The following is a 15,493-nucleotide window of genomic DNA, read 5'->3' on the forward strand; positions in this document are numbered from 1 at the left end:
CTGCAGAGCAGAATAAAGAAAAAAGAATGAAAAGAACTGAGGACAGTCTCAGAGACCTCTGGGACAACATGAAACGCACCAACATTCGAATTATAGGGGTTCCAGAAGAAGAAGAAAGAAAGAAAGGGACTGAGAAAATATTTGAAGAGATTATAGTTGAAAACTTCCCTAATATGGGAAAGGAAATAGTTAATCAAGTCCAGGAAGCACAGAGGGTCCCATACAGGATAAATACAAGGAGAAACACGCCAAGACACATATTAATCAAACTGTCAAAAATTAAATACAAAGAAAGCATATTAAAAGCAGCAAGGGAAAAACAACAAATAACACACAAGGGAATCCCCATAAGGTTAACAGCTGATCTCTCAGCAGAAACCCTACAAGCCAGAAGGGAGTGGCAGGACATACTGAAAGTGATGAAGGAGAATAGCCTGCAACCAAGACTACTCTACCCAGCAAGGATCTCATTCACATTTGATGGAGAAATTAAAACCTTTACAGACAAGCAAAAGCTGAGAGAGTTCAGCACCACCAAACCAGCTTTACAACAAATGCTAAAGGAACTTCTCTAGACACGAAACACAAGAGAAGGAAATGACCTATAGTAGCGAACCCAAAACAATATATAAAATGGAAATAGGAACATACATATCGATAATTACCTTAAATGTAAATGGACTAAATGCTCCCACCAAAAGACACAGATTGGCTGAATGGATACAAAAACAAGACCCTTATATATGCTGTCTACAAGAGACCCACTTCAGAACTAGAGACACATACAGACTGAAAGTAAGGGGATGGAAAAAGATATTCCATGCAAATGGAAACCAAGAGAAAGCTGGAGTAGCAATTCTCATATCAGACAAAATAGACTTTAAAATAAGGACTATTAAAAGGGACAAAGAAGGACACTACATAATGATCAAGGGATCGATCCAAGAAGAAGATATAACAATTGTAAATATTTATGCACCCAACATAGGAGCACCTCAATACATAAGGCAAATACTAACAACCATAAAAGGGGAGATCAACAGTAACACATTCATAGTAGGGGACTTTAACACCCCACTTTCACCCATGGACAAATCATCCAAAATGAAAATAAATAAGGAAACACAAGCTTTAAATGATACATTAAACAAGATGGACTTAATTGATATTTATAGGACACTCCATCCAAAAACAACAGAATACACATTTTTCTCAAGTGCTCATGGAACATTCTCCAGGATAGATCATATCTTGGGTCACAAATCAAGCCTTGGTAAATTTAAGAAAATTGAAATTGTATCAAGTATCTTTTCCGACCACAACGCCATGAGACTAGATATCAATTACAGGAAAAGATCTGTAAAAAATACAAACACATGGAGGCTAAACAATACACTACTTAATAATGAAGTGATCACTGAAGAAATCAAAGAGGAAATCAAAAAATACCTAGAAACAAATGACAATGGAGACACAACGACCCAAAACCTATGGGATGCAGCAAAAGCAGTTCTAAGGGGGAAGTTTATAGCAATACAAGCCCACCTTAAGAAGCAGGAAACATCTCGAATAAACAACCTAACTTGCACCTCAAGCAATTAGAGAAAGAAGAACAAAAAAACCTCAAAGCTAGCAGAAGGAAAGAAATCATAAAAATCAGATCAGAAATAAATGAAAAAGAAATGAAGGAAACAATAGCAAAGATCAATAAAACTAAAAGCTGGTTCTTTGAGAAGATAAACAAAATAGATAAACCACTAGCCAGACTCATCAAGAAAAAAAGGGAGAAGACTCAAATCAATAGAATTAGAAATGAAAAAGGAGAAGTAACAACTGACACTGCAGAAATAAAAAAAATCATGAGAGATTACTACAAGCAACTCTATGCCAATAAAATGGACAATCTGGAAGAAATGGACAAATTCTTAGAAATGCACAACCTGCCAAGACTGAATCAGGAAGAAATAGAAAATATGAACAGACCAATCACAAGCACTGAAATTGAAACTGTGATTAAAAACCTTCCAACAAACAAAAGCCCAGGACCAGATGGCTTCACAGGTGAATTCTATCAAACGTTTAGAGAAGAGCTAACACCTATCCTTCTCAAACTCTTCCAAAATATAGCAGAGGGAGGAACACTCCCAAATTCCTTCTACGAAGCCACCATCACCTTGATACCAAAACCAGACAAGGATGTCACAAAGAAAGAAAACTACAGGCCAATATCACTGATGAACATAGATGCAAAAATCCTCAACAAAATACTAGCAAACAGAATCCAACAGCACATTAAAAGGATCATACACCATGATCAAGTGGGGTTTATTCCAGGAATGCAAGGGTTCTTCAATATACGCAAATCTATCAATGTGATAAACCATATTAACAAATTGAAGGAGAAAAACCATATGATCATCTCAATAGATGCAGAGAAAGCTTTCGACAAAATTCAACACCCATTTATGATAAAAACCCTCCAGAAAGTAGGCATAGAGGGAACTTTCCTAAACATAATAAAAGCCATATATGACAAGCCCACAGCAAACATCATCCTCAATGGTGAAAAACTGAAAGCATTTCCACTAAGATCAGGAACAAGACAAGGTTGCCCACTCTCACCACTCTTATTCAACATAGTTTTGGAAGTTTTAGCCACAGCAATCAGAGAAGAAAAGGAAATAAAAGGAATCCAAATCGGAAAAGAAGAAGTAAAGCTGTCACTGTTTGCAGATGACATGATACTATACATAGAGAATCCTAAAGATGCTACCAGAAAACTACTAGAGCTAATCAATGAATTTGGTAAAGTAGCAGGATACAAAATTAATGCACAGAAATCTCTGGCATTCCTATATACTAATGATGAAAAATCTGAAAGTGAAATCAAGAAAACACTCCCATTTACCATTGCAACAAAAAGAATAAAATATCTAGGAATAAAGCTACCTAAGGATACGAAAGACCTGTATGCAGAAAATTATAAGACACTGATGAAAGAAATTAAAGATGATACAAATAGATGGAGAGATATACCATGTTCTTGGATGGGAAGAATCAACATTGTGAAAATGACTCTACTACCCAAAGCAATCTACAGATTCAATGCAATCCCTATCAAACTACCACTGGCATTTTTCACAGAACTAGAACAAAAAATTTCGCAATTTGTATGGAAACACAAAAGACCCCGAATAGCCAAAGCAATCTTTAGAACGAAAAAAGGAGCTGGAGGAATAAGGCTCCCTGACTTCAGACTATATTACAAAGCAACAGTAATCAAGACAGTATGGTACTGGCACAAAAACAGAAAGATAGATCAGTGGAACAGGATAGAAAGCCCAGAGATAAACCCACGCACATATGGACACCTTATCTTTGATAAAGGAGGCAGGAATGTACAGTGGAGAAAGGACAGCCTCTTCAATAAATGGTGCTGGGAAAACTGGACAGGTACATGTAAAAGTATGAGATTAGATCACTCCCTAACACCATACACAGAAATAAGCTCAAAATGGATTAAAGACCTAAATGTAAGGCCAGAAACTATCAAACTCTTAGAAGAAAACATAGGAAGAACACTCTATGACATAAATCACAGCAAGATCCTTTCTGACCCACCTCCTAGAGTAATGGAAATAAAAACAAAAATAAACAAATGGGACCTAATGAAACTTCAAAGCTTTTGCACAGCAAAGGAAACCATAACCAAGACCAAAAGACAACCCTCAGAATGGGAGAAAACATTTGCAAATGAAGCAACTGACAAAGGATTAATCTCCAAAATTTACAAGCAGCTCATGCAGCTCAATAACAAAAAAACAAACAACCCCATCCAAAAATGGGCAGAAGACCTAAATAGACATTTCTCCAAAGAAGATATACAGAATGCCAACAAACACATGAAAGAATGCTCAACATCATTAATCATTAGAGAAATGCAAATCAAAACTACAATGAGATATCATCTCACACCAGTCAGAATGGCCATCATCAAAAAATCAAGAAACAATAAATGCTGGAGAGGGTGTGGAGAAAAGGGGACACTCTTGCACTGCTGGTGTGAATGTGAATTGGTTCAGCCACTGTGGAGAACAGTATGGAGGTTCCTTAAAAAACTACAAATAGAATTACCATATGACCCAGCAATCCCACTACTTGGCATATACCCTGAGAAAACCAAAATTCAAAGAGAGTCATGTACCAAAATGTTCATTGCAGCTCTATTTACAATAGCCAGGACATGGAAACAACCTAAGCGCCCATCATCGGATGAATGGATAAAGAAGATGTGGCACATATACACAATGGAATATTACTCAGCCTTAAAAAGAAATGAAATTGAGCTATTTGTAATGAGATGGATAGACCTAGAATCTGTCATACAGAGTGAAGTAAGTCAGAAAGAAAAAGACAAATACCGTATGCTAACACATATATATGGAATTTAAGGGAAAAAAATGTCATGAAGAACCTAGGGGTAAGATAGGAATAAAGACGCAGACCTACTGGAGAACGGACTTGAGGATATGGGGAGGGGGAAGGGTGAGTTTTGACAGGGCGAGAGAGAGTCATGGACATATACACACTAACAAACGTAGTAAGGTAGATAGCTGGGGGGAAGCAGCCGCAAGGCACAGGGATATTAGCTCGGTGCTTTGTGACAGCCTGGAAGGGTGGGATGGGGAGAGTGGGAGGGAGGGAGACGCAAGAGGGAAGACATATGGGAACATATGTATATGTATAGCTGATTCACTTTGTTGTAAAGCAGAAACTAACACACCATTGTAAAGCAATTATACCCCAATAAAGATGTTTAAAAAAAAAAAAAAAAAAAAAAAAAGAGTACCCAAATTGGCTTGGAAATCCCGCTCATCATTTTTTTAGAACTATTATTAAAAAGCATACAATGCACCTAAAAAGTCACACAAACTATCTCAAAAATACTAATTGTTATATCACTTCAATGAGTTGATGATTAATTCTTCTGGTATTAACCATGTGATTTTAAGATAAAAGTACGTCATGGAACAAATTTTGAGGATCAATAAATTAGAAAAGAAATTACAATTTAGATTATGGTGCTATTCAGTTTAGAGACTATACTTCTAAAAAAATTGTATACAAATGTATGTAATCAAATGATTTTTGTTATAAGTATGTATTATTCAGAGAGGTTAAGAGAAGTGAAGAAAAAAACAATCTAATTACGTGTGGGAAATGTTTTATACTCTCTTTTAAGCTTTAAAATTGCCGTTAAGGGTTCTGATTGTTCTGCAGGAAAACACAACAAAACATGTTTAACTTTGTGTAACTATAGTATCCCACACTTATTTAAATAAAGAACTCTGTTATGGAGCATTTTCCTACCAATGCTAGTAGGTAGGAAAATACTGAGAAATACTGCTTTATGGGATTTGTGTTTTCTTAGTTATTTTGAATATTATCATCCTTTTTTATTTCAAAAAAGTATGTCATTTTCCTCTTTAAATAGACTACATATAACAAAGGCTTCTTTATTAACTATGTTTTTAAACATATTTGGCCCAAAATTATTTTCAATGGTAACAAATATCCAGTAATGTAATGCAAATGGAATTATATAATTGAATTTAAAGAAATTCATTAAAGCTAAAATTTCTAGTATTTCAAGTTCCTTAATGTGAATCAAGGGCACACAATTTGCATCAGTATAAATAAGTATATAGTTCAGCCACTAGATGGTGATCACAGTGAATTTTTGTTGCTGATTTTCATAACTGAAAATTCATTAGTTGTGCTATTTTTTTGATACAGAAAGGAAGAGACAGACACTTTCCCAGATGAGCAGAACATGATTTATAACCAATGTTTACTTCTTAGAAACGGTGGAGTTTCTGTTCTACTGGAACCTAAGTTCTTGGATATAGAGTGACTGGTGAATCTAAGACAGATTATGTAGATAATGTTGATAGCCAATGAAGTAAAACATAGAGAAATGTATATATAGTGATATTACAATGTAGGGTCGTCAAAACTTGGATTTAGCAGGGGTTAAGCCATAATGAGGGGTTATACTGGATCAGATTCACACAACATGCATACACATGAGGGAAAGGGGAAAAGGAAGCCCTGTTTTCAGAAAACACTGCCGGGGCAAAGGCTACCTGAGCTCCATGAATCATATGTCTGGAGCCAAGACAACATCCTTGCCCTCATCCTGTGGATACTGGGGTTTCTTCTGCTCTTTCACAGCCTAACTCACTGGTTTCTGCCTCTAAACAAACACTTAAATATATATTTAAAGAAATATCACTATACTTTATCATTTTCTAAATCACTAAAATGTATTTGAATATAATCCTGATTAAAACGATTTCCTTAGTCAAAAGTAAGAGTTGGGTTTTTTTTTTAGATGTTTTAGGGCTTTAATGTCCTTCACATGGTCAACATAAAACACTGACAATGGATGAACAATAGGGGAAAAGACTGTTCAGCGAAGATCTTCCCGAACTCACGGCATCACTGGTCAAACACCATAAAGAGAACAGTCACATGAACAGTAAGGGAGTTTAACAGAGATTTTTAGTTTAACAGCATAACTGAAAAACAAAGAACCAACCAAGTAAGCAAGCAAGCAACCAACCAACCAACCGTTCTTCTACCCACTGAAAGGAAAGTAAAAGTGAATCGGGGAGCTTCCAAATCTTGTGAAGCAGCTTAAAAAGGGAGAGGGGAGGGGGAAGGGGAGGCACACAACAGTTGAGAACGTAACACTCTAATGCACAAGGTCAAGGATCCTAACATTCTCAAAGTCTCAACATATACCAACAAGAACCATATTATTAGAAATATAAAGGCACAGAGATATAAATGCATAGAGATATAAACTATTTGGTATTAAAAACAGACCTTGCTATATAAACGTATAGTATGTCACTTTTATCTCTTTATGAGAATAACAGTATAAAGAAATATCTCCAGTTTGCCTTTTAGTCTGGAACATCACAACACGGTCGGTGGTGACCTGAATTAACAGCTGCAGAATCCAGAAGACCCCACTCTGCTGTCATCTTGCAAAGGATCAAAATTCAGCACCTAGAGGGCTCCACCCACCCTCCATGCTGTGTGTCTGTGTGTCTCTAAAAATAATAACCTGCAATTTGCATATAATTAAACCCATAGGCATCTTCGAATATGAGATCTAGGGAGAAAAAGTAGCAGCAAAGACAACAGTAGCTAGAATTTGGTAGAAAAGCAAGAGAAGATTTTTTAAAAGCTTCCACTTCAAGTCAGGATTAAGGTTAAGTTTCAACAGCTGGGCTTAGCTGTGGATGTTTTGCTGTTCTCTGGAAAAAAAAGAAAATCTATCATAAGGATGTTCATTCGAGAAAAATACTGTTTGTTTAGTTTTTTTAGCCATGACCAAGTGAAAGAGTAAGAGTATTTTTAATTTTAAAGAATTTACATATTGCCCAAATACTTAGGAGTATCTATTTTCCTGAGTCCCTGAGTACAGTATGAGTTGTGTATTCAAACTTATAAAACTATTTGCTGAACTACAAGCTCCTGAATCAGAACTCAAAGCCATTCACTTCCATTTTTCTGCACTTCTCCTGCCATTTGTCCCAACCAGACCTTCATGACCCTGAGCTTTTGGACATATTGTTCTTTCTGCAAGTATGGCCCTTTCCCCCTTTCCTTCGATTGATAAATTCCTCACGTGCCAGTAAAACTTGATTTCCTCAGTTAGTGCTTCCCTCAAATCCCCAGTAGAGGCAGTTACTGCCCTCTGTGCTCTTCACAGGACAACGTTCTCTTCACATTCAAGCAAAGAGAATGCCATCAATGTTTGCACAACTTCCTTCCTAAGACAGGAATATAATTCTAATTAACATCTAGTAAACTACTCGGCATGCTGTAGGCATCCAGTATTTATTTACTGAATCATTCCATTAATTAATTAGTTAATTTTAAAAGCAATCTTAACTATGAGTATGGTTTTCTGGAGAGGGGCAAGATTCTTTCTGAATAGTTAACCTACCTGGTACAAAATGGGAATTGTACTCAGGAGGGGCACCAGGCCTTGGATCAGGTGCTTTTATTTGATTCTCCATTTCATCTGCAAGTTGTTCAGGGCCTGTGGGGACTATATTTTGGGGGAGAGAAAGGGGACCTGATTTACAATGGGAATGATAATATGATTACAGAAGATATTCATTTTTTAAATTTTGGTATGCATCAATGAATATAACCAACATGACATACACTCATTTTTTATAAACAAGCAATTCATTATGTATATTAGACATCAACCTATTAATATATTTGATGAATTTTTAGCCTGAATATGGACTTAAAAATAAAACTAAGCAATTATATTGTCATGATCAAAGCAACAAGCTTTCATGCGAGTGTTCAGCTGACCTGATGCTCATTCCTATCTACATAAACTCCTTGCACAGTACCAAAACTTCCTTCTCCTATTATATAATAGGGAGAGTACAGTCATTTAGAGTGCATCTGATTTAGTCCCGAATCCTTTTTGGAAAATGGCTGTGTTTAAATAAATTCAAAGCACAACACAATAAATACTTAATAAATTTAATATATAACATGATGAATACTTAATAAATTTAAAACATAACACAATACTTAATACTTTAAACAGCAGTAATGCTACACACAACTCAGCTGGAGGTGGTTCAGTCTTCATCTCCAGTGAGTCACATTTTTACCATATTCTGCCTAAAAGCAACCTAGATCATTGTAATTGCTGCAAGGGAGGTACTGAAGTCACTTTTGTTATGTTATAGCTTGTCCTCTTGTTGAAATTAGAGAAATTACTCACTAGAAGGTAGTCCTGACTCTTTTAACTGGTTGACTTTTATCTCATAAGAAACACAAATCCCACAGATGTGGTGTTTCTCTCCTTGTATCATCTCCTACATTGCTTGAAAAAGCAGCGCTATTTTTGAGTCTTCTTCTGTAAAGGCAAGCTGCCATCACAGGCTTTTTATTACTATTACCTCTCTTTGCAGATTTACTCTCCTACCTGTATTTTTCCTTTACCTAACTTTCCCCCACATACTTTAGAGATTTTTGCAGTACCTATATGCCAGTATAAAACCCTTTTAATCCTTTTCTGTCAAAGATAAAGAGGAATGTTCATATATATAAATGAACAAATGAATGTATATATATGTATATATATATATATTCTTCAAATATTAAACAAGTGACTTCAAAGTGAAATAAACTCCAATTTTTTAAGGAAAGGAATCACACAGTTCACATTTGAAAATAAAGCATATTAAAATTTATTCACAAAAACTTACCTGACATTTGAAGAATTCTAATTAATCCTGAAAAAAAAACACATTTTATACCTTTAAAAATATATTTATATAGTTAGTATTATTATTTAGTGATACATGTAACAAGTTCTGTGATTCTTTTAGTCCCCAGTTACCTTTCTTTCATTCCTTCATTAATTCAACAAATATTTCCTGAGCATCTATTATGTACCAGGGACTATTATAGGTGTTGAAAATACAGCAGTAAACCAGATGGACACTCTGCTGGAGATTATATTCTAGTGGAGTGAAACATATCAAGAGATATTAAAGATTAAATTTAGGTAGTACAGTTATGAAGAAAACAAAGTTAAAGATTAAGAAAAACATGGATGAGGCGCTCGAGGAGGGTCAGGGAAAAGCTCTCTCAGGAGGTAAGCTTTCAGCTATCTGAACTATGACAGAAAGCATTATACTAAAAATGTAGGAAGAGAGTTCCCAAAAGACAAGAAAGTAAGTGCAAAGGCCTTGAGATGGCAATGAGCTTGGGCAATGAGCAAGGGAGAGAAAGAAGTCAGGTGTGACTGGAACACAGGGAAAGAAGAGAACCGAGGTCAGAGATGGAGACAGAGGTCTGATCATACCTGAAACTCATGGCAAAATGTTTGGAATCTGTTGTAATTGCAGTTGGGGGTCTTTGGAAGACTTTAATCAGTGGATTGACCAGATCTGATTTAAACTTTATCTTGAGGGGCAGGAGTAGAAGCAGTGGGGGAGGGATGGCAGCAGTAATCCAGGTGGGAGCTGATGCTGGCTTAGACTGGGGAGGTGACATGAGAGAGGGTCAGATGCCGTCAGATGCATAACAAGATTTGGAAGCAGAACCCACAGGAGTTGCTGATGGACTAAGTAAGAGAGGAGTCGAGGATAAGTCTCACTTTTTAAGCCAGGGTACCCGAGCTGATGGTGATGCCATTAGCTGAACTAGAGAGGAAGATGGTGGGAAGATGGTGGGAAAATGTTGGGACTGGGGTGGGCAGGAACCAAAAGTTTAAATCGGGACATGTTATGTTTAAAGAAGAGTCCAAGAGAAGACATGTTAAACATTTAAATAACAAACATGTACATGTGAACATTATGAGAATAACTCAGAGAAGTAATCTAGAAGTTGGGATGATATTTGAAACAAGGGGTGGAGGTTGGGGAGAGAGTTCATTGATTTCATTAATTCAATCAAGGGGAAAAGATTATTACAGAAAGGAATTTCAGTATTTCAGGTTTCTGAGTTCTGGGCGATGACAAATAACAAGGAGAAAACATCAGCAAAAGCTATAATACTCTGAATGCTTATCAAATGTCAGGAAAAGGCAGAGCACTTTTCATATATTATCTCCAGTTTGCAAAGCAAAGAAACCATAAACAAAATGAAAAGACGACCCACAGAATGGGAGAAAATATTTGCAAATGATACGACCAATAAGGAATTAACCTCCAAAATTTACAAACAGCTCATGCAGCTCAATATCAAAAAAACAAACCACCCAGTCAAAAAATGGGCAAAAGACCTAAATAGACATTTATCCAAAGAAGACATGCAGATGGCTAAGGGGCACATGAAAAGATGCTTAACGTCACTAATTATTAGAGAAATGCAAATCAAAACTACAAGGAGATATCACCTCACAGCAGTCAGAATGGCCATCATCAAAATGTCTACAAACAATAAATGCTGAAGAGGGTGTGGAGAAAAGGAACCCTCCTACACTGTTGGTGGGAATGTAAATTGGTGTAGTCACTATGGAGAACAGTATGGAGGTTCCTTAAAAAACTAAAAACAGAGCTACCATATGACTACCATATGATCCAGCAATCTCACTCCTGGGCATATATCTGGAGAAAAACATGGTTCGAAAGGATACATGCACCTCAATGTTCACTGCAGCACTGTTTACAATAGCCAAGACATGGAAGCAATCTAAATGTCCATTGACAGATGAATGGATAAAGAAGATGTGGTACATATATACAATGGAATATTATTCAACTATTAAAAAAATGAAATAATGTCATTTGCAGCAACATGGATGGACCTGGAGATTATCATACTAAGTGAAGTAGGTCAGACAAAGACAAATATGATATTGCTTATATGTGGAATCTGAAAAAAAATGATACAAATGAACTTATTTACAAAACAGAAACAGACTCACAGACATAGAGAACGAACTTATGGCTACCAGTGGGGCAAGGGTGGGGGAAGAGATAGATTGCAAGTTTGGGACTGACATGTACACACTGCTATATTTAAAATAGATAACCAACAAGGACCTACTGTATAGCACAGGGACCTCTGCTTAATACTCTGTAATAACCTAAATGAGAAAAGAATTTGAAAAAGAACAGACACATGTATATGTATAACTGAATCACTCTGCTGTACACCTGAAACTAACACAACATTGTTAATCAACTATACTCCAATATAAAATAAAAATTAAAAACAAACCAAAAAAAAAATAAACAGGGACTTCCCTGGTAGTGCAGTGCTTAAGAATCCACCTGCCAATGCAGGGGACACGGGTTCGAGCCCTGGTCTGGGAAGATCCCACATGCCGTGGGGCAACTGGGCCTGAGTGCCACAACTACTGAGCCTGCGCTCTGGAGCCCACGAGCCACAACTGCTGAGCCTGTGTGCCTAGAGCCTGTGCTCCACAATAAGAGAAGCCACCGCAATGAGAAGCCCATGCACCGCAACGAAGAGTAGCCCCCACTCGCTACAACTAGAGAAAGCCCGTGCACCGCAACAAAGACCCAACACAGCCGTAAATAAATAAATAAATAAATAAATAAACTGGAAAAAAAGTAAATAAACAAAACAATGTAATAGTGAAAAAAACAAATGAAAACATCTAATACGTAACTGGCCAATGTTGCTAAACTCAAGTACTTCTAAGTTCCCAGTCCATGTTCTTTCCAATGAGTTGTTCTGCTTATCAGAGTACAGAATGTGGTCATTTGTGTTGCTCCAGTAGGGTAGAAATCACCGATACAGTGTAGGTATGCCAAAGAAGCATTAGAACACTATATGAGTGAGTAGTCAATACAGACTGAGTTGACCCAGCAAATGTCACCACGGCATAAGCCAGTATGTAGATTCTAGCCTCCTGCCAAGCCTGCGTCAGTGTTGGACCATTTCCTCTCCCTCTCTGGAGCTGGAGTTAGTTGTACAATGTCCTACGTGTCTTAAAAGTAAAAACAGCTCCCTGGAGCACATCACAAATCCAGACCCAACTGCAGGCCAACCAAAAGTTCCAGGAACTGGTCCTATTCCTTTAATGATGGTAATATCTGGTGTTTAGGAAAATGCCCCTATCTTTCTAGAACCTTAAATTCTGGACATTCCTAGGAATGTACCCTCAAGTGACTGCATGTGTACACACAGGTTATATACGAGAATATTCTTGACACACTGTTCATACTAAAAGAAACTAAAAACATTTCCAGTGCCCATCAATGGTACCCTGGATAAATATATTCTGGTATATTTATATGATATAATAGTATACTGTAGTGAAAACAAAGTACAGCCATACCCATCAACAGAGATGAATCTCGAAATTACAACACTGTACAAAAAAAAAGGAGTCATAGGAGAACACATATGAGTCCATTTAAGAATGTTCAAAAGCAGGAAATGAGACAAAACGCTTTTTTTCTGATACATGTACGGGGGAAACTTTAAAGAATAAAATTAGGTAATTAATAACACAAAATTTAGGAAAATGGTTACCTGTGGAAAAGAAGTGATGTGGGTAAAGTGTTTAGCTCTGGCCCTCAAGGGGCTTGAAGTTCCTGCTAATGTTCTACTTCTAATAGGGTGGTGAAACAGGGGTGATGGGTTGTTACTAGTTTTTAAAGAGTACATATATGTTTATATCTGCATATTTATATGTATGACATTGTTTCACAATAAAAAAGAACCATCTGACGGTTATATGTTTAGTGTAACTTTCTAACTAAACATCTATTGTTCTTTTCTACATCAAGCCTGGGGATTGCAAACTGTCAAATAACTGTGATGGAAAGTAATTAGACCAGATTATTGAATGCCTTAGTAAAAACGGGCCAAATTATCAATCTATCTATCCATCTATTCATCCATTCATCCATATATCCATCCAACTATCTAGAGTGGCAAATGGTACAGCACAGTGCAAAAGTGGCATATGTTAACAATTGCTGAAGCTAAGTGAAGACAGATTTGAATATTTTTATTACAAAAACAAAAACTTGAAGGAAAACAAGTACATAATTCTGGACCCCAGAAGTGAAATAATACCTCTGGGGTCCAGGCCTGGAAATCTGTACTTTTAACACAGTCCCAGGTGATCCTTTTGATCAGGCATGTTTGGACTGATATAGTGTAAAGAAAAATAACAGTTCTCAACCATGCCAGGCAGAAATTAGCATTCAAATGTGATTCCAGCGATTGAAAAACACCTTGAAAAAATAAACCAATTTTGAAAAAATTTAAAATCTATAAGAATGTTTTTTAAAGTAACTAATATCAATGAATTTAAAGTAAAATACACCTACACATTGCCTAACAAGCTGCAAGTGCTCATGGAATTTGTTTAGTCCTCCCTCCTTTGAGCCACTGGTTTCTTTTTTTTTCACCACTCTAAATTCTCTCCCCGTTCTTAAAAATTTTACAATATAGTTTTGTTTTTGTTTAACATCTTTATTGGGGTATAATTGCTTTACAATGGTGTGTTAGTTTCTGCTTTATAACAAAGTGAATCAGTTATACATATACATATGTTCCCATATCTCTTCCCTCTTGCATCTCCCTCCCTCTCACCCTCCCTATCCCACCCCTCCAGGCGGTCACAAAGCACGGAGCTGATATCCCTGTGTTATGCGGCTGCTTCCCACTAGCTATCTACCTTACGTTTGGTAGTGAATATATGTCCATGCCTCTCTCTCGCTTTGTCACAGCTCACCCCTCCCCCTCCCCATATCCTCAAGCCCGTTCTCCAGTAGGTCTGTCTTTATTCCTGTCTTACCCCTAGGTTCTTCATGACTTTTTTTTTTCTTAAATTCCATATATATGTGTTAGCATATGGTATTTGTCTTTCTCCTTCTGATTTACTTCACTCTGTATGACAGACTCTAGGTCTATCCACCTCATTACAAATAGCTCAATTTCGTTTCTTTTTATGGCTGAGTAATATTCCATTGTATATATGTGCCACATCTTCTTTATCCATTCATCCGATGATGGGTGCTTAGGTTGTTTCCATCTCTGGGCTATTGTAAATAGAGCTGCAATGAACATTTTGGTACATGACTCTCTTTGAATTTTGGTTTTTTCAGGGCATATGCCCAGTAGTGGGATTGCTGGGTCATATGGTAGTTCTATTTGTAGTTTTTTAAGGAACCTCCATACTCTTCTCCACAGTGGCTGTGCCAATTCACATTCCCACCAGTAGTGCAAGGGTGTTCCCTTTTCTCCACACCCTCTCCAGCATTTATTGTTTCTAGATTTTTTGATGATGGCCATTCTGATTGGTGTGAGATGATATCTCATTGTAGTTTTGATTTGCATTTCTCTAATGATTAATGATGTTGAGCATTCTTTCATGTGTTTGTTGGCAGTCTGTATATCTTCTTTGGAGAAATGTCTATTTAGGTCTTCTGCCCATTTTTGGATTGGGTTGTTTTTCTGTTATTGAGCTGCATGCGCTGCTTGTAAATTTTGGAGATTAATCCTTTGTCAGTTGCTTCATTTGCAAATATTTTCTCCCATTCTGAGGGTTGTCTTTTGTTCTTGTTTATGGTTTCCTTTCCTGTGCAAAAGCTTTGAAGTTTCATTAGGTCCCATTTGTTTATTTTTGTTTTTATTTCCATTTCTCTAGGAGGTGGGTCAAAAAGGATCTTGCTGTGATTTATGTCACAGAGTGTTCTGCCTATGTTTTCCTCTAAGAGTTTGATAGTTTCTGGCCTTACATTTAGGTCTTTAATCTATTTTGAGCTTATTTCTGTGTATGGTGTTAGGGAGTGATCGAATCTTATACTTTTACATGTACCTGTCCAGTTTTCCCAGCACCATTTATTGAAGAGGCTGTCCTTTCTCCACTGTACATTCCTGCGTCCTTTATCAAAGATAAGGTGACCATATGTGCGTGGGTTTATCTCTGGGCTTTCTATCCTGTTCC

The 15,493-nt window shown here is 36.8% G+C and overlaps 1 protein-coding gene across 3 annotated transcripts in view; it reads right to left on the reverse strand.

The window, feature by feature from the left end:
* Positions 1-15,493, reverse strand: part of PLSCR4 (phospholipid scramblase 4) — a 47,978-nt gene that overhangs the window by 17,621 nt on the left and 14,864 nt on the right. For all 3 annotated transcript variants that reach the window (XM_032631250.1, XM_032631248.1, XM_032631249.1), the window contains exons 2-3: positions 9,318-9,344; positions 8,024-8,128 (exon numbers count right to left, since the gene is read on the reverse strand). In XM_032631250.1, the coding sequence (XP_032487141.1) occupies positions 8,024-8,128; positions 9,318-9,324 (112 nt within the window). In that variant the 5' untranslated portion in view covers positions 9,325-9,344. The remainder of the gene's footprint in view (positions 1-8,023; positions 8,129-9,317; positions 9,345-15,493) is intronic.

This window comes from Phocoena sinus, chromosome 4, assembly GCF_008692025.1.
Source record: "Phocoena sinus isolate mPhoSin1 chromosome 4, mPhoSin1.pri, whole genome shotgun sequence".
NCBI lineage: Eukaryota > Metazoa > Chordata > Mammalia > Artiodactyla > Phocoenidae > Phocoena > Phocoena sinus.